The following is a 20,368-nucleotide window of genomic DNA, read 5'->3' as shown; positions in this document are numbered from 1 at the left end:
TAGAAGAACCACTCGGATTTTCTCTCTGCACCATCGACATGGACTTTGGCAGCATAATTCTGTACTGGTGCTGATTCTGCTTAAACGTACAATGGCTCTTTTTAATTAAAGTTCCTTCTGTATTTTGGTTCTTTCTCTTCATTTCAGTGTGCCTTTTGACATCATCGATAAATTCTTACTACCTCGTTAATTTTTTGAAAGCAGCTGCTTTCCCAAACTTCATCTTGCACCGATTCTCCCTCTCACGACACCCAAAATCAGCTTTGTCCTGGGCGGCGTCCTGTAACACCGACCGACAGACACCTTGCGTATTTTTGGTGGTTTTCCTTTCTCTCTGATGTTGTTATTTATGTTAAGAGGCTACGTTGTCGGCTTCTATTTTTTATGTTTGTTTATCCTCGAATGATGCTAGGTTTGGTGTTCAGAGGTAGAAGTTCCTCGTCTCTGCGTACCGTAAGTGTGAGTGTTGTCCGAGTTCTCCTATCAGATACTGTGATGGAATCCCAGCGAGTGACGTTCAACGACACCAGTTCAGTGGGGGGTGACCCAGGAGAACAGTGATCGAACAGAGTTGTGGACATCCCCACAGGAGAAGCTTATCTGTCACTTGTCTGTAGGTTAAGGGAAACAAACTGCTTGTACCGGAAGCAAGATTTCTTTGCAATGTTGTCGTTTTGACCTGGCCTGGGAAACAGTACGGCTACATCCGGTCTGTTGAGTGATTTTGTAACACTGAAGGAACGCTCAATTCCGTTAGTGAATCCTGGTTCCCTTGGATTTCTGCTCAGTGTATTTCTAAACACGGGGCCCTGCGGCGTAAGCAGGGGGAGCTCACAGCAGTTGGCGTCCTGGGTCATCAGTTTCCCCAGAGCATTTGCCACTGACTTCATGCAACGGTGCTGTTCTCGGGACGGGCAATTTTGAGTCAGCCCTTGGTGCCTGTTTTCAGTTTGGTGTCACTAGTTTAATGTCACCTTGAAGTTGGTGGCAGTTGCCCCGTTTCTCTGTTTTTGTCTTTAGTTCTTGACCAAGTGAGAGGGGAGAGATTATAATGGAATCGCAACTTGGAACTCATCGCTTTTCCTGGGATAGTCTCTTGCTCGTGTTTGTAAAATATCTATTACTGTATTTATTAAGAATTTCTGCGTGACGTGCCTCATACCCACGACCATACGTTCTGCAGCTTAATTTTGCATCGTGTGATAATCCGCTGCAGTCTAGGAAGCGGTATGATCAGGAGGGGAGGAAAGGTTTCCAGTCCAGGCAAAAAGGTAAACGGTTTTTCCTCTCAGAGGAGTTTAAGAAGAGAAAGGGTTTGCTGATGACGGACAGTGAGTTCCAGGGCTCAGCAGAAGGGTTCTTGTCAGCAGGGAGGGAGGAGGGGAGGTGGGTCGGGTGGGTAGGTGTGTGCAGTAGGACTGGCATCCCGGTGATGGTGGGTCCGAGCTTTCTAAGATGTGATGGAATCTCTAGAAAACAGTAGCCTGCAAACATTTGCAGACTTCTCTCTCCCTCTCCCTCCCTCTCTCTTCTCCACCCCTTGCTTTGGTTTGGTTTGGTTTTTCTGTTTGTTCATTTCACTGTCAGATTTATTTCAATCTTCTCTTTATAGAATCTAGTTTTATTGGATTGAAGTCCTACTGCTTTGTGATAGTCAAAAGTCGAGGTGGTAAAGAGGTACGTCTGAATACCGACAGATGCTAACAGCGGTGTGGGGACCTCACCCAGCCTAACAGGACGTTGGGTAACTCAAGACAGATTATTTTACTTCTAAATGCGTTCACTCCTAACTCAGCTGTAAGAGCAGTGCTCAGTTTCTCGCGGAAGGCAAAGAGTTTATATAAAATTGAGCATTTGTCTTGAGGCATGTGTTGGTAACTTCACACAAGGAGTTTTCTCCCTGCTGTTCGGTTCTTTTGTTTTCATTTGTACTATCTGTGTGCTTCCTTCTTTACAACTTAAAATTGTTTTTGCTCGACATTTTGCATCAAGAGTGTTGGACCCTGAGGGGTTGGAGGGTAGTATTTCCTTAATCGACCGCTCTTGAGATGCTGCATAAAATCCAGGACGGATGATTGAGACGCATCTTCTCTCAAAAAGTAAGCGTGAAGAAGACTCGGATAACCGCCTACATCGTGTGACTGGAAGTAAAAGCTTGACCAGCAGCCGACTTGGTGTCATCATACCTGTGCTCCTTGACTAACCAGTCACTGAGTGAGAATTCGGGATTTCCAGAGTTACTGTCCGAATCCGTTTCAGGGCGAGCATGCCATTACACCGTGTGACGTGAATGCATGCCCTGGAAATTAAAAGCATGTGAGCCTTGTGAAATCGTTAAAGGACTGACCAGATCATTATGATACAGGTGTGGAATTTTCCTGCGAGTGGAATTTTCTGAGGGCACATTGCAGCGGTGTTAGGAGAAGCGCTGTGGATACTCGGCTGTGAATGTCCCCATTTCCTCTTGGCTGTGTCGTCTGTTTCCATTAAGTATGAGCTGCTTTTGCTAAGTGCGGGTGCTCTTTGCCTTCCTTTGGTAAGCTCGATGCGACTTCTTTTGTATGGCAGGTGTTCAGGATTTTTCCTCCCCTCTGAGTCATGAACGCTAACCTCGTCTCCATCATTCTCAAATTATAGCTGACTCTATGGTTATGAGAAGACTCAGGCTATTTGATATAAGCCTCTTTTGTTTGCTGGTTTGTGTGTCACAGCGTCTCTTATTTCTGCATTTGAGGTCGAGTATCATGCACTAACTTTCTTTGCAAAGGCTCTTCTAACAGCTGTGCTTGGGATCCTGTGCCCATCCATCCACCTTACCCAGTGCTGCTTCAGTCTACTGAAAATCACTTACACTTGCATTTTTGAAAAAACCAGAACTACGCCTCTGAAATAAAATTAAGATCACCTTAATGCCGTCAGCGATGGCTGTTAACGAAGATTTCCTTCTGGTCTTTTCTTCACGGGCACATATTTATGCAGTAGTAGTTACAGGGCACATACAGTTGTGATTTTTGGTGTTTTAGTTTGCATTATGCTGTAAGTAGATCCTTATGTTATGCAGTCTCATATTATATTTAGTGACTGAAACGATCCCCTTGTATTTCTCTGTGGTATTAGTTTAGTTTCTCACAGTTGGATCCTTGGATCTTTAGATTGTTTCTAATTTTTCATAGACTTACTATCTTTATGTGTATGGCAATTTTATTTTATTTACTTATTCATTTTTGAGAGAGAGCACATGTGAGAGAGAGGGAGAGAGAGAGTCCCACGAGGGGAAGAGAGAGAGAGAGGGAAAGAAAGTGTGGAGCCCAAAGCGGGGCTTGAGGTTACTCAAAGCAGGGCTTGAGCCTGATGGGGGACTCGAACTCATGAACTGTGAGATCCTGACCTGAGCTGAAGTTGGATGCTTAACTGACTGAGCCACCCAGACGCCCTGGAAATTTTATTCTTGTGAAATACTTCCGAAGGAAAAATGCCGGGATCTGAGGTTAGTAGGTTAACGGACATATTTTATGGCATTTAATACTCATTTAATACACATTTATCAACTTTTCCAGTTTGTGCTTTCATTTTAGCCAAATTAACAGTTATACATCTTCTTGTGTATAAATGGCAGTGACATTGTTTTAATATTTTTACTTAGAGCAAATAAGCATCTTTCCATAGTTAAATAGCTGGTCTTCTTTTCGTGTGAACTGCGTCTCTGTGCCTTTTGTTGTGATACATTGAAAAGAGCTTGTCTGATCCTAGTGTAAATGTAAATTACACTTAGGTTTGAATTCCTAGATTTGAATCACTACTTTGGCCACTGTTTATCTGGGTGATCTTTAAAAAAAATAATATTTCTTGGGGCGCCTGGGTGGCTCAGTCGGTTAAGCGGCCGACTTCGGCTCAGGTCATGATCTTGCGGTCAGTGAGTTCAAGCCCCGCGTCGGGCTCTGTGCTGACAGCTGGGAGCCTGGAGCCTGTTTCAGATTCTGTGTCTGCCTCTCTCTGACCCTCCCCTGTTCATGCTCTGTCTCTCTCTGTCTCAAAAATAAAAAAACGTTAAAAAAAATTTTTTTTTAAATAATATTTCAAAGCCTCAAATGTAAACTGGGGATAAAGTCAACCAAATTTAAGGGAGGCAGTCAAAATAGGATGAAAATTTGTATTCCTATGTTCATTTATTAGAACACCAAAAATAAACTTTTAAAAAGCAGAAGAGGGGGAAATTAATAAGAGAAGAAATCATTGGTCCTTGATTTAAAATATAGATGTGATTAATAATGCAAAACATATTTTCTTAATCAGCAAAATAGACAATATTTGGCTATGTATTCAAGAAATATAATCCTTCAGGAATCAGAAAGGGAGTATAACTGTAAACAAGGAGATCATTCATAATTTAAGAGCGAATACTATATACGCATACATTGGAAAATTTGGATGTCATGGTCAATTTGAGGAAATTGTTAAGTCATCAAAACTGAAGAAGCATTTAGGAACCTAAATATACTATTAGCTGATGAAAAATCTGGAAAGTTAGTAAAAACCACCTAAAATGGCCTGATGTCCCAAAGTTTTACTGGATAGTTCTACCAAACATTAAAGGGAAGAAAACTCCTACATGATAATAAGGTATGTATTTCAAGCGTTATGGTAAGAACTCGTTCAAGGAGGAAAGTTTATTCCTGACACAAAAGTTAGAGCATGATACAAAACAGAAAAAGCTATCGACCGCTTTTACTAGTGCACACCTAAGGGTAGAAATGCAAAGTTTATTCAGCAGCACTTTAGAAGAATAATTTTTCATTGCCAAGGGTGATGGTGAGGTTGGCGCAGTGATCCTGCAAGAGAGGAGGAGGGTTTGGAGCAGGATAGCGAGGAGGGGGGTGGGGAGCGGCGCCTGGGGTGGTCGGTGCAGTTCTAGATGCATCTGGAAGGTAGAGCTGGCTGCCCCGGATGCGTAGTGTAGAACAGGAGGGGAAACGCTGGGCCGGGGAGGGGGGGGGGGGGGGGGTCTGTCTGACCCTGGGAGGGTGGGTTGCCATACATGGGGAGGGGGGGGGTAGTGGTGTGTGTGCAGGAAGTCGAGGGGTGGGGGAGGTCATCCGGTGCCCAGGGTTGGCGTGCCGCTTGAGAGAGCGGAGAGGGTTCTGGACCGGGCAGGTGAGGAGGTGGCCGGGCGTAACACGAGTGAGTGGGACCCGCCGGCCCGGGGACGGGGTGTGACGGTGTGGGGCCGGAGGGGATGGCCGAGGGCGCCAGCGTGGCTCGAGTAGAGAAGGGGACGCGCGGAGCAGCCCGGCGACAGGACCTTCACACGGGTGGCACAGGAGGTAGCGGAGCGGCGTCCGCGTGGGCGTGCGGCAGGGGTGCGGGCGTTCACGGTGCGTACCGAGCAGCAGGCTGACGTCACGCACGCCTGCTCCCGGGGGTCGCGTGTGACCCTTGGGGTATGGACACGTGGAGGTCCCTGGTGACGTCACAGCATCTCATTGGAGCGGCGGGAGCCCGCACGCGAGAGAGGACAGAAGTCTTAGGCGGCGGGTGCGTGGGGCTTCGCCTCCGAAGGAGGGGGGATTGCGGGCGCCAGCTGCGCGGGAGGGGAGGGGACCCCGGCTTTGCTGCTTGCGAGATGGCGCGCGTGTCACTTTCTCAGTCCCGCCCGTGCGGCTGCAGCCCGGTGCTTGGACGTGTCTACACCCGAGTCTAGCGAACACCGCCAGCACGCAGTGTCTCATCCCGTGAGGGGGTCCTTATTAGGGTCCACACCCTGGGCGCACCGCATGCTACACAGATCAGCATCGCTCACTGTGGCTGGCTCACATCCCGAGGCCTGGTTTCTGTCGTGCAAGTGTTTTACTTCTGTCGTAGGTGCTGTCGTTGCCTTTTTTTAAGTGTTTAGTTGTTCGTTTATATCGAGAGGGAGAGAGAATCCCACGCGGGCTCTGAGCTGGCAGCACAGCGCCCCCTCGGGGCTCGGTCTCAGGAGCCGTAGGATCGTGATCCGAGCGTCACCGTCTAACCCCCCAGCTCCCCAAGCTGATGTTCGCTTATCTGTTTTTCCCAGCGAGGATTTAAATTTCATGGAAGTTGGGGCGTTATCTGAATACATGGTTGAAAAAGATCTGATCACCTGCCATGTTCAGAAATGTATCTGTTGAGTTAAGCACTTAGACAGGTTTGTTTAACTTTATCATTCATCTGCTCTGATAACTTATTCCTTTCCTACTAGCCTTCTTACACCTTCCAGAAATGCTTGCCCTCAGTGTCCCTCAGTGATTTAAAACTGTTGTATCTCATGGACTCCCTTTTCCTAAATTATTATTAAGAAAGGCTCTTTCCTCTCACGGACCTTTTTTCGCCCTAAATTAAATTAGTTAATATTATAGACAACCCTTTGAAAACTTACAATAATGTTCTTTAGGATTGTTAAGTTTCCATTATTTCTCTTCCCTTACATTGAGCCGACATGGTTTTCGGAATCCCAGCCTGCTTGTTTCTACCACTTTTAACGGGAACTCACGGCGTGAGGTCTTTCCTGCTCAGTCCCGACCTTGTACTCTGCTCTTTGCTCTCCTGTGGCCTCCAGGGTCTCTGTAAGATGCTGTCTGTGCAGTTGCTTCTCCTGCGCCATGAGGGACCCGCCTTGCTGTGGAACACCCCCAAAACACCTCTGCGTGGCTTTTCCTCTGTGCTCATGACAGAGCAGGACGAGTAAAGGCAGCTGCTTTCGCTTTTGCTTTTTCCGCATAGTATTAGGATAAGCTCAGGATGAGTGTACTAATCCCTTGGTTGATATTTAGGATTCGAAAACTTTTTTTAAGTGTATGTATTTCGACAGGGATGGCACAAGTAGGGGAGGGGCAGAGAGAGAGGGAGAGACAGAGAATCCCAAGCAGGCTTCTCGCTGTCAGTAGAGAGCCTGACGCGGGGCTCGAGCCCACAAAGCCATGAGATCGTGACCCGAGCTGAAATCAAGAGTCAGACGCTTAACCAACTGAGCCACCCAGGCGCCCCTGCTTGGATTTTAAAACTTTTTTTGTAAAAGTGTCAGTGGCACCCTCTTTGCTACCCCCCCCCCCCATTCACTTTGCCTTTCAGGCTCACAGCCATCTGTATCTTCCCATGTGAGAGCTCATTCTTGGTTACAACTTTTCTGCCAGTGGTGTTTGTGTGACCCGATGACCTATTTATAATTTATTTTAGCCTAAAATACCTAAATCACTTTGATAACCATACTTGATATATAGCACCGTAAAGGGTTTGGCAGTTTCTTGTAAAGTTAAACATACATTTACTTTTCGACCCACGAATTTCACTCTTACAGATTTGCCTAAGATAATCGAAAACCTGTGTCCACAGGAAGACTTCTGGGTTCTTCTGTGTTCACACGAAGATGTTCACAGCAGCTTTATTCATAATATCCCAGAGCCAGAAAACACAAACATCCCACACGACCCACAGTGGTAGAACAGAGAAACACGTTGTTTTTGTTCACGCAACAGCATGCAGCGAGCCGTGGAAGGGACAGACCACTGGGACACGACAGTGGATGGCATCTCAGTGATATTGCGGCAGGCTGATAGACTCGAGTTCAAAACGGGACACGTTGCATGAGTCCGTTTAGATAACGGGCAAGGCTAATCTGTAGCGGACAAAAGTCACAAATAGTGGTAGCCTTGGGGGCAAAGACTGATTCAGAAGGACCGTGGAGATTTTACGGAGAGATTAAATGTTCCGTGTCCTTTGTCGTCGTTGCTCTCATTATTTTTACCGAGATGTTTATTATCTTCTGAAGGATTCTTTTGCTTAAAAATTATTTTATTTTTATTTTTGATGAATAAGAATGGTATATACTTCAGCGCACGTGTACATCGTAGAGTACACGATGATTTGATCCACGTGTGCCTACGAAGCGGTCACTGCAGTCAAGTTAAGGGACGCACCCGTGCCCGCCGGGGCTGGGGTGTGTGTGGCGACAGCACCGAAAGTCTCCTTCCAGCGGTTTTCCATTTGGACTACAGCGGTTTTGGTTCCAGACCCGTCCTCTACATCAGATTCCAGAACTTTCTCATCTTACACCTGAAAGTTTGTAACCTTTTTTATTCAGTGCGCGTAGTTAGTATTTCACGTTCATTTGTGTAGAAGTTATCACAAATGGGCAGAGACGTCCTAGAGTTGGCTGGCTTGTCCCCTACCTGCTGAAGGCCACGCCGCGTCCAAGTCCTTTGCTTTCTGAAACTCACACAGAGTTTGAGATTGTGTTTGCTTTTGTGTTTTGAGATTGTGTTTGAGTTTGAGATTGAGATTGCTTTCTGAAACTCACACAGAGTTTGAGACGGGTTGTGTCCGTCTTCTGTGGACACGCGGGAAGGCTGCTGAGTAAACGAGCAGCGGGGGGATCGGTGCTTCCCTGGGCTGTTCCTGGTCTCTTCTTTTCTTCGCATTTTAACTTCCTTTTGTGGATAGACACTTGCTCTACATAAAAGAAGAGAGAATTGCATACTGACCGCCGCATACCTGCCACCCAGCTTCAGTGATGACCGCGTGGCTGTTCGTTTCATCTGCACATCCCCTCCCCTTTTTGATTGCTGGTGTAGTTTAAAGCAAATCTCTGTCATGGTGTAATTTCAGCCCTAAAGGCTTCTGTATAGGTTTCTACTGGGAAATGACATTTTTTTTTACACAAAAACCTCAACTACATGCCATGTTCATGCCTGACAGGCCCACGTAGCAATAATACCTTCATCCTCGGGCCATGTTCAGTTTCCCTCAACTGTCTGAAAAGATTCTTTTTTTTTTTTTAATTTTTTTTTCAACATTTATTTATTTTTGGGACAGAGAGAGACAGAGCATGAACGGGGGAGGGGCAGAGAGAGAGGGAGACACAGAATCGGAAACAGGCTCCAGGCTCCGAGCCATCAGCCCAGAGCCTGACGCGGGGCTCGAACTCCCGGACCGCGAGATCGTGACCCGGCTGAAGTCGGACGCTCAACCGACTGCGCCACCCAGGCGCCCCTGAAAAGATTCTTTTTAAGTCATTTTGTTCAAATCAGGGTCCTTAAGTGGTTACATGTGCCACTGGGTTGGTATGTGTCTGTGTCTGTTTTACTCTTTTAAGTTCCTCTGTTTCTTTTTTTAAATGATCATCTTTTTCATTTTAATTGCGGTGTAATTGACACACAGTGCTACGTTAGTTTCAGGTGTAGGATATGGTGACTCAACAGTTACACCTGTTACCCGGTGCTCCTCACAATACGTGCACTCTTTAGCTCCTCACAATACGTGCACTCTTTAGTCCCGCTCACCTCTTTTCCCCACCCCCACCCCCACCCACCTCTCTCCTGATAACCATTGATTTGTTGTCTGTACGCAAGAGTCTGGTTTTTGTTCCTTTTTCTCATTCTTTGTTTTGTTTCCTAAATCCCACGTCTAAGTGAAATCATCTGGTATTTGTCTTTCTCCGACCCTTGGCATCATACCGTCTAGATCCATCCGTGTTGTTGCAGATGGCAGGATCTCATCCTTTTTTATGGCTGCGTAATCTCCCATTGTGTATACCCCACACCTTCTTTGTCTGTTCATGTTTTCACGGGCACTCGGGCTGCTTCCGTGCTTTGCCTGGCGTCCATAATGCTGCAGTAAACATAAGGGTCCGTACAGCTTCTCAAATGAGTGTTTTCATAATCTTTGGGTAAAAACTCAGAAGTAGAATGACTGGGTCATATGGTAATTCTGCTTTTAGTTTCTTGTGGAGCCTCTGGACTGTTTTCCACAGTGGCTGCACCAGTGTGCATTCCCACCAGAAAGTTTGTAACCTTTGACCGTCTTCTCCCCCATCTCCCCCACACCCCAGCCCCGGACACCTGCCGATCTGACCTATACTCCTGTGAGGTTGGCCTTTTAGATTCAAGTGAGATAATACAGCGTTTGTCTTTCTGTGTCTAGTTTATTTTAATTAGCAGAATGCCCTCTAGTTTCATCTGTGTTACCACAGATTAGCAGGATTTCCTCCTTTTTTAGGACTGGACTTCTGTTTCATGTTTATTTTTGAGAGAGAGAGACACAGAGCATAAGCAGGGGGGAGGGGCAGAGAGAGAGGGAAACACAGATTCTGAAGCCACTCCAGGCTCCGAGCTGTCAGCACAGAGCCCGACACGGGGCTCAAAGTCACGAGCCGTGAGATCATGACCTGAGCCGAAGTCGGACATGTAACTGTGACTGAGCCACCCAGGCGGCCCATGGACTGAATAATATTCTGATATTATATCTCCTCTAGTTTGTATACATACATGGGGTGTGTGTGGCATTTTCTTGATCCATTCATCTACTGACAGACCACTTGGCTCTTGTGAATCATCTCTGCTGTGTCAATAGGGCTTTAATATTGGCGAGTTGATAGGACATTAATATGCAAGAGTAGCCATAAGAGGACATTTTGCTCTTATGATGCAATCGTGTCACTAGGAATCAAAGGGAGGGGGGTGTACTCACCCATCCGCCAGGTTAACGATTAGAATTTGAAGTCTGACGACGAAATTCAAACCCTAGGGCACAGATTGTCACAGACAGCGCGTGTTGAAAAGTATTTTAAAGGCAGTGCGCTTTAACCTCCTTGTTTCGAAAATGGGAAGACGAAAGCTCGGAGGCACGGCGGAAGGAAACCCCGCGATAAGCTGCCCGTGTTGTGCATCGCCTCCTTGTTCCCACGGGTGACACCCCGTCCGGCCCAGAAGAGGTGGGGAACAGCTGTTCGTTCCTCTCCGCCCCACACCCAGGCCTCGGGAACGGCTGTGCTCTCCGAGGTGCGTGGTCAGAGCAAGGGGTCTGCCCGTGTGTCGTGTTTATAGGGACTCCTGTCGGGTGACTGAGAACCCAGCTTGAGACCAGCTACGGTTCCCCTCCCCGGAAGAGAGAGAAAGTGTTCAAAGAACGAATTGGTTCGCGAACACCGTGTGTCTAGTGTGAGGTTTTTAGGCAGGAGGGTCTCTGTGTGTCCGGATCTAGGGATTCAGACGCTGTCCTCATGACTTAATCTGTGTCTCTTAGCCTCACTCTCCTTTGGGTTAGCCTCAGTCTCCGATAAGCTCTTTCCCAGGACTTTGGGGGAAAAAATGTACAACAAATGTTTCTAATTACTGGTGAGGAAGAGAGAGAGTATGTTAGGACGGAATCTTTTCTCTGGAGTTCCTCAAAACTGGCAGCAGTCGAGTTAGGATGCTGTTTGCAGATGGTGAGGGAACAGCATAGGCTTTTGCGACCCCATACGGCCCTGCCACGCTTTGGGGGCATCGGGCTTTCAGAGCGCTCTTGATTTTTTCTGCCGGCCTTGCCCTGACACCGAGCTGTCTACCCGAGCAGAGGACCTGGGCAGTATCTGCAGCCGGACCGCAACTAGGAAGTTGTGACTGATACGGCGTGCGCAGTACGGAGCCACAGCACCTGGTCGGGGGCCCTGTGGTCTGCGTGCGGCCGGGTGCAGCCAAGCCGACAGGGTGCCCGGGTTAAAGGGCGGGAGGCGGACCCCAGGTAGGAGGCCCAGCAGAGGCCGGAGCAGAGAACGCACCTCCCGGAGAGCCCGATCCGGGGACAGACACGGGAGCGGCAGCACTAGGTGAGGGTCTCGGAGGAGCGGCCGGCAGTCTTGCGGCTGGTGTTCAAGGGCAAGAAGGAAGGCGTGCCGGCGGGTTTCCGTTCTGATGCCTTGGGGTCCCGCGTGCTAGTTCTTTTCTGTCGTTCTCGCTCCTGAGGAAGCTGTCGCTCCAGACTTCTGCGGGTCTTGAGTCTTCACCCCTTTTCGGCGACGATCGTCAGGGTGGGATTCTGTCAGCCTCTGGGGACACCTGGGGCACACGTGTGTTCCGGACTGCAGTCACCACAGGGGTTTGCACGCCAGCTGGGGCTCGCGTTTGAGACGCACCTGAACTACGGCCCCCTGGCTGCCCTGACGTCCCCTGCCCCTCCTTCACTCAGAGGATCCTGGGCCTGTGAATTGGCTCCAGCCTGGAATTCGTCCAGGCACCGTGACTTGCCGCGGAGAATCAAGTCAAACTTGTGTCCGCTGAAACCCGGAACTTTTCCCGTGGACACGGATGAGAAGATAGCAGGCCACCCTGTCTCTCCCAGCTCCGGGGACACTGGGATCAGGCAGCCGCCTGGCCGGGTCATTCCGACGGCGGCTTCAGGTCCGTCCAGGATGCGAGCCACCCCGGCTTCGTCTCTTGAGTGTTGTCGTAGCCACATGGCCCTGCCGCGCCAGGCCCCACCCCCACCCCCCGCCATGCATTGAGGAAACCCCCTTGGATGGGCCTTCCTGGCCCACACCACACACTTGTGCACACGTGCCAGTGCACCCTCCGGGACGTATTTCGCACAGCCTTGGTGCAGGGATCGTCTGTGATAATGCAGCTCGGGGATTCTTCTAGAAGAAATCCACTCTAGCAGTCCAGTCTTGCTCAGACTCGAAGAGATACCAGGAAGGTCTGGAGTTTCAGTTGTATTTGAAAAAGCGTTGGCCACTTTTGGAACGTACTCCCAAGCCAGCACAAGCCCGTGGAACCCAGCATCTCTGTTGAGTGCACGTTGTTGTGTGAATGCCCTGGGATCTCTTCTGTGCAGGGGAGGGTGTGTGATAGACTGCCAGGATCACCGGTACCTGTTGGCAGAATGACTGAGGGACTGATTCATCCCTTCTTTGGTCTGTTCATTCACATCCCTTCATTCCCCAGCCATTCGTTGAGAACAGTGCTTTGCAACGACGTGGATGGAGCTAGAGGACGTCATGCTGAGCTCAGTCAGTCAGCAAAAGACAAGGAGCATGTGATTTCACTCATACGTGGAATTTAAGAAACGAAACAAATGGAAAACAAAGGGGGGGGTTAAAAAAGAGGAAGAAGGACAAACCAAGAAACAGACTCTTCGCTATAGAGAACACACTGATGGCTGCCAGAGCGGAGGGGGGTGGATGATGGGGGAAATAGGTGATAGGGATTAAAGGGTGCACTTGTGATGAGCCCTGGGCGATGCATGGAGTTGCCAAATCATGATATCGGACACCTGACACTGATAATGACACTTACACTGGAATTTAAGGAAGAAGAGGAATGGCGAGTAATCGACCTTTAGGAGCGAAAGATATCTGCGTGGTTAAGAAAGAGAAAGGGGGCTTGAGACGGTGTCGTAGGCAGACAGTGACCGCATTTTGTAGAATGTGAGAGGCCACCCCGTGGGGAGTCTGCTATTCTAAGTGCAGTGGGAAGGACTTTAAGCCAGGAAGTGACAGAATTTTATTTTGTTTATACAACTTACCATGGTTGTTGTTTGGAGAACAGGCTTAGGGCGGCAAGCTTCGTGGTGAGGAAGCTTGTTAGAAGACAGCCTTTGGGTCCTTGGAGAGAAGTCACAGCGGTAGCTTGTGCTGGAGTAGCTAAGATCTAGCATCCGCCTTTTCCCCAAACCCCTCTACTGCTGGTGTCCCTGCAGCCCGGAGCTTTGGGCTTCCGGGGGCAGCTAGCTGGTCCTGCCACGGGGTAGCCATGAGAGCTGCTCCCTCCTGAGCCGGGGGTAGAGTTTGGATCGGACCAGGGTAGTGGCCCCATCGTGGCAGGTGGCTGGAGAATAATAACCTTCGTTGTACCCAGTGCAGCACAGATCAGTTGACAATTCTAGCATTTTACAGTGTTTCATTCGGTTAGCAAACTTTTATGCTACTTTTACCAAATAGCTGTATAAAACTTCAGAAATAAAGTTGTAATTTGTAACACTTGATATTTTAATAGAAATATACATGGCGCCTATAAATAATTCTTTTTTTTACCTTCATTTATTTTTGAGAGACAGAGAGAGACAGAGCACAAGTGGGGGAGGGGCAGAGAGAGAAGGAGACAGAATCCAACGCAGGCTCCGGGCTCTGAACTGTCAGCACAGAGCCCAACGTGGGGCTCTAACTCAACAAACCGTGAGATCGTGACCTGAGCCGAAGTCGGACACTCAACCGACTGAGCCACCCAGGCGCTCTGATAATTTTTTAAGTTTTTATTTATTATTTGTTTTTGAGAGACAGAGAGAGACAGAGCGTGAGCAGGGGAGGGGCAGAGAGAGAGGGAGACAGAATCTGAAACAGGCTCCAGGCTCTGAGCTGTCAGCACAGAGACAGATGCAAGGCTTGAACTCACATGCTGTGAGATCATGACCTGAGCCGAAGTCGGAGGCTTAACTGACTGAGCCACACAGGCACCCCTGTAAATAATTCTATGTCACAGCAATTTAATTTGCAATCAAGTTTTTAGTAGATTATAATATTTAAATAAATGTTCTTTAAAAGCATAATGTGTAAAAGCATAAAATTATATATACACACACACACACACATAAAGTTATATAATTAATAAAATGTTTTATAAATTAAGGAATTTTTATCTTATTATATTTAATTATGCCCTTTCTTTTTCTTTCTTTCTTTCTTCTTTTTTTTTTTATTAAAAGTACCAAGATACGAATATGCAGGGAGTTGTGTATGAATTAAACAGCTACATCGAACAGCGATTGGATACAGGAGGAGACAATCAGTTACTCCTTTATGAATTGAGCAGCATCATTAAAATAGGTAAGAAATGTTTTATATTCCTTCTGGTAGAACTTTTGAACCAAAGTGTCTTTTATTCTGTTGCAGAAAATGGAAAGAGTGATATACTTACTACAAGGCAAATGCAAGTCATTTATTTGCTTCTATTCTCGGGCTAAGTTTGAAGTGAAAATACTCTATTCTGAAACGACCAGAATGAGTCAAACCTAAAACTTCCTAACTTACCCAGTCTCAAAAAAGTATCTGCCAGATGTGCAAATGGAATATACTATGCTTTCTAAATAAAGCCTAGTTTCTTTGGAATGTGTAGTTTTGCTGAATTAAGTCACATCTTTATGCAGGAAATCCTTAATTTTTAAGCAACACAAAGCATTTTAAATTTATTGGGGCAGATGGCAGATCTACGTACTTTGATCACCTCTTTTCTGATGGGGAAGCTGTGGCAAAGGCAGGCCAAATATTTGACCCAAGGCCGCACGAGTGAAAAGGAGTGAACCGTGAGTCTATAGGCAAGCGATCCTCCGGGAGTAATATCGGTTACCTGCCGTGGGAACTGCCTTCACATGGCCCTGAAGCAGGGTTAGGAGAGTTCAGCCGTGTTCTCTTCGTGAGGCTGCATGGATACGTGCATCATCCTCTTTGGGTGATGCTTGCCTCGATTACTCATTATTATGAATATTGTGTCTTGGTATTTTTTAGTACTTTAACAATTAAATCCAGTTCCTAAACGAAACATGTTTTCCAATAGTTGTAACATTTAAAGTTTCACAAACATATTATTGCGTAGTGCATTGGCTGCTGTGTGCATGTGAGGATGTCACGTCTTAAAGTTTGCAATAGCTGATAAATAATGAATGAAAATGTTCTATGTCAATTGAATAAAGCCATAAATTGGTTGGCTCGATTCGCTGCATGACCGTTAATTATGTTAACAAGCCCTTTCACAAGATTCCTCTCTGAGGTCTCCCCTTAAAGAATTCATACGTGGTCTGTTCTTCCATTGAGATTAGTTTCTTCCTTTTTTATTACTTTGGCAGCCACAAAAGCTGATGGATTTGCACTGTATTTCCTTGGAGAGTGCAATAACGTAAGTATCTGAATTTAGATTCTGGTGCTCTAGATAAGAACGTGTCATAAGCTCTTTAAAAAAGGTCAGCTGGGCTACAAACCACAGACACATGGCAATTAAGTACTTGAAACTCATTTTGTATTTCGTTTCTGTCTACGGTTGTTGCCAGGTGAAAAATCTCACCAGCGTGGCAACGTTTGGGCATGAAATCTCACACTTGACTCACTGTTTTGGTTTTGGCCTGTGGTGTCCTGTCTTATGAATGGCACCTCTAGACCGTTTTGTACAGAAGATGCTTCGCACTGTGGGCTGGGGTGTCAGGGACGGCGTATGCCCTTTTCAGCACGCTGCCTGCAGTAGAATAAAGCAAGGACGAAAGTGGAGCATTTCTTAGGTGAGTTCTTTGGACTTCCTGAAGGCCACTGAAACAGTGCGGGGACGGCGTTACTCCGTGGAGGCCCCTGAGCCGCGGTGGCCATAGCTCACACTGTTCCGTGGTGATGCGTGCCACAGGCTGGAGCCTCTGTTTCTGTTGCAGCTTACTCAGAGCACAGCCCATGGTCAGATGCAGCGTGCATAAGCAGTTCAAGATGTTCAGCTTACTGGCATTTGATTTTTGTTGTGACGTTAAAACCACACACGTAACATCTTAAAAGAATATTCTGAGCCAATAAGAATTACGTTCATAGGTTAACTGTATAGAAAGCGTTTATAAATACATTTGGAAAAATTTCACTGTGTATTTCTTATGTGTTAGGCATTGTTCTTGGAGATTCGGGGTTTCTTTCTGCACTGTGATGCTTGTATTCATGAGTAATCAGAATGTGTGCTATTTATGGTTTATAAAATGGTAGCAGGAGTAGAGACGCAAGTATTCCGAGACGTTTAATGGTGCTCGTGAATAATACAGTAATGCAAAGGACGAAAAGTCGCTGCACAAAAATGTTTCCCGGCCGATTCACTGAACCCATCGTTGATCCTTTTTGTCCCCTTCCCTTGCATCGTAAAGATTTACGTTACAGGATTAAAAGCTCTTTGGGGCAAGGACCTTTTCTTACTAATCTTTGCATTCACCCAGCACCTCTCCTAGTGCCTTCCATGTACAGAGACAAGAGTTCCGTTAAGTTGAATTATTCAGATACCACTCCTGCTCCCAAAAACTTTATTTTTTTTTAAATTTTTTTTAACGTTTATTTATTTTTGAGACAGAGAGAGACAGAGCATGAACAGGGGAGGGGCAGAGAGAGAGGGAGACACAGAACCGGAAGCAGGCTCCAGGCTCTGAGCCATCAGCCCAGAGCCCGACGCGGGGCTCGAACTCACGGACTGTGAGATCGTGACCTGAGCTGAAGTCGGACGCTTAACCGACTGAGCCACCCAGGCGCCCCGCTTCCGAAAACTTTAAATGATACTTCAGACGCTGGTAGGTTTTTTTTTTTGTTTTTTTAAATTTTTTTTTCAACATTTATTTATTTTTGGGACAGAGAGAGACAGAGCATGAATGGGGGAGGGGCAGGGAGAGGGAGACACAGAATCGGAAACAGGCTCCAGGCTCCGAGCCATCAGCCCAGAGCCCGACGCGGGGCTCGAACTCACGGACCGCGAGATGGTGACCTGGCTGAAGTCGGACGCTTAACCGACTGCGCCACCCAGGCGCCCCAGACGCTGGTAGTTTTAAATGGCTAAGCTACTAAAATAACAAAGAGATCTCATTCTTCCCTGTTCATTCTAAAAATTTATTTCTAAAATTTTGGGACTTTTATTTAAAAATTAAGAATTCCTTTAAAAAAAAAAACTAGTGTATTCCTTTTAAAAAAAATTAGTATATTCCTTTTAAAAAAAAAACGTGCCGGTGTGTATGTGAGCTCGGTGCGATCAGGAGAGTGCAAGTCTCATTATGACGCCCCTGGGATCTGCAGACAGCTCACAGGGCTTGGCCTTGGCAGCCGAGTACCTGCCGTGTGACCCTTTTCCTTCAGTCACAGCTGTTTGTGACCCAAACTTGGACCAATCCGGTTCTCTGATGAAACCTGGATGCTGGACTCAGCATTTCTAACTGTTGACACGAAAAGAAGTGCGTGAACCCCGGGCACTGAGGGCCCCATGGGATGACCCTCTTCTGCTGTTGTGAAAGAGAATTGGAGGGGGTAGTGGGGGAAGAGTGGTTTCGGAGGTCAGAAAGGGCAGGCCACAAGAGGCCAGGGGTCTGCAGGCGGTGAGAGCCTCAAGAAGTGCTTGACTGGAGAGCCTGGGTTTAGATTCCCAGATCCCAGACTCTTAGTCACTTGGCTGCAGGTTTGGCTTTATTTTTGCAGGCTTGTTTGTACATTGTACATTTGTACATTGACCTCCGTGAAGTAGCTTCCTGGAATATGTGACTTAGAAAAACCTTCTGTGTCCACAACATCTAAAGCGTATTCTATGTATATCGCTTCTAATTCTTTTACTTCTGTAACTTAATCGAGGGGATGATAGTCTGTCCATCCAGGCTCTAGTCGGCTCTTTATTCTCCATTCCTGAATTCCCGAGGTCAGCTAATGGTACTTGGCATGGTTCTCTCTGGGGTCACTGCTTCCTTGGTCCACGTGTGGCCTGGGAACAGCAGAGAGCGTGGCCAAGATGTGGCTAATTCTGACCTTCTCTGTCGAGCCTTCTTAGTATCACATGCTTCTCCTTCGTAAAACTTAGCTGTGAGTGTACGTTTGTGCTTTGTGGGACGATTGGTTCATCTGGCTCTCTCTAGAATGTACGCTTTGTGAAGGCAGAGACCTAGGGGTACTACTGTGTTTGGTCGGCCACATTTTTCTTTCTGTGCGTTCAAGTCTTCCATTTGGAATCGGGTCTCTTCTATCCTGTAGAATTTCCCTTAGTGAGGGTACACTGGTGGGAGTCTCTCAGTTTTTGTTGGAGTAGGTCTTTATTTCAACACTTCCTTGAAATACATCTTTGCCGGATAGAGAATTCAGATTAATAAAAATTCTTCTCTCTGTATATTGACTTTAACATAGTTGCTTTCGGGTTCTTTTTGATTTTCTCTCAGTTCTTCAATATAGTTTTTTATTCCCTGGATATTTTTTCAAGGTTATCTTTTATTTCTTGGGATATATTAACTAAACCTCTTTTATATTGTTTTTTTTTCACCCAGAATTTACATTTCTTGGCTTTTGTTTCACCCACCTGTCAACAGCCGGTGGCTTATTTGCTTGTGTGTCTCATTTTATTTGATGTTTTGACCGTGAATCATACTCTTCCTCGGACCTTTTAAAATGGGTGTTCTTGAGGGTTGTGTTGAAGTTCTTTTCCTGGAGACAGGATATGTATTCGTTTTGGCCGGTCACCTAAGGCAATACCAATCCAGCACGACTTTAAATTATCTCATGAGATTTCTTTTTCAGACTACAGAGTAGTATGGATTCCAGCCTCACAGCCACGTGATGCACAGTTATGATTTCTCAGAAGAGATCTTCATTTTCCCTCCAGCAGCAAATTCAAGACAATCTGGTGTCCTAGTAATCTCCTTGCGCCTGTAACTATATTGACCGTAACCACCAGCTTCGATGAGGCGCCAGCCCGTTCCGGTCCTGGCCTCCAGCAGGTCTTGTCTCCCGTGGTGCTTTCCTGAGGGAGGGTCAGTACATCCAGGCTTTGCTCGCTCTCTAGAAAAATCCAACTTGGGATTTGCTTGCCTCGCAAGTTCCGTTATTGACTTCTTTTTAGATTCCTGTGCATCCTGTCCATTCTTCTCAGCCCAGCAATGCATTAGAAAGGATTGAAAATGTACTTTATCCAGCCTTTAAAATTTTTTTAAATTGATTTTTTCAGGAGTATCAAATTATCTAATCTGCCCTATTGCTTGAACAGATGTTGACATACTTCTAAAATGTAAGCCAACCATATTAATAAAATAAAGCTTTTTTTTTTTTTTTTTTTTTTTGGCCGGGATGAGCAGATACACATGTATTTTCTTCTATTCCTTCCTTTGTAAAAAGGGGCATGTTATAGATATTTGTAAATCTTTTTTATTTTATTTTACATATATTTTTTAATGCTTTATTTATTTTTAAGACAGAGTGTGAGCAGGGGAGGGGCAGAGAGAGAGGGAGACACAGAATCCGAAGCAGGCTCCGGGCTCTGAGCTGTCAGCACAGAGCCCCACGCGGGGCTCGAACTCACAAACTGCGAGATCATGACCTGAGCTGAAGTTGGACGCTTAACCGACTGAGCCACCCAGGCTCCCCTTGTGAATCTTTTTTAAATTGCCTCAGGATTTTGAATCATAGTTATAAAGCCTTACTTAAATAACTCACATATATAACAAAATGTATATGCTTTAGTGAAAAAATTATAATAAGGTAGCCCAAACAGACTGAGATAAAATTTTTAGTCTGTATCAAAAATTCCAAGGATTAAGATGGACACAGGGAGAATTATAAAATGCTTATACTTACAAAAGTATTGTTTTCTTTTTTTATAAATAAGAACCAGCAGAAATTAATTAATTTCTGGAGTTGATGCGTTGATAAATATAACTTAAATAAAATTTATGTATGTCAGAAGTTCCCCTAGTAGAATTAAAAACCCACATTAATATTGTTGGAGAGAAAAAATTGAAAGAAAACATGGAAAGTTCAGGAAAAGATAGAAAACAAACGAAATAGTGTTAAAACACTAAAAGTAAAACATAAAATAGATTGTGGAAGTCTCTACCAAAATATGTCACAACAAAA

The 20,368-nt window shown here is 46.1% G+C and overlaps 1 protein-coding gene across 4 annotated transcripts in view; it reads left to right on the top strand.

Annotated features, from left to right (window-relative positions):
* The window catches only part of PDE10A (phosphodiesterase 10A), a 353,258-nt gene that overhangs the window by 236,755 nt on the left and 96,135 nt on the right, over positions 1 to 20,368 (top strand). For all 4 annotated transcript variants that reach the window (XM_043592730.1, XM_043592728.1, XM_043592729.1 and 1 more), the window contains exons 4-5: positions 14,473 to 14,593; positions 15,610 to 15,659. In XM_043592730.1, the coding sequence (XP_043448665.1) occupies positions 14,473 to 14,593; positions 15,610 to 15,659 (171 nt within the window). The remainder of the gene's footprint in view (positions 1 to 14,472; positions 14,594 to 15,609; positions 15,660 to 20,368) is intronic.

The sequence above is a fragment of the Prionailurus bengalensis genome, chromosome B2 (assembly GCF_016509475.1).
Source record: "Prionailurus bengalensis isolate Pbe53 chromosome B2, Fcat_Pben_1.1_paternal_pri, whole genome shotgun sequence".
In the NCBI taxonomy this organism is placed as follows: domain Eukaryota; kingdom Metazoa; phylum Chordata; class Mammalia; order Carnivora; family Felidae; genus Prionailurus; species Prionailurus bengalensis.
Note: the sequence above shows the minus strand (reverse complement) of the source record. Positions and strands in the feature narration are given on the sequence as shown.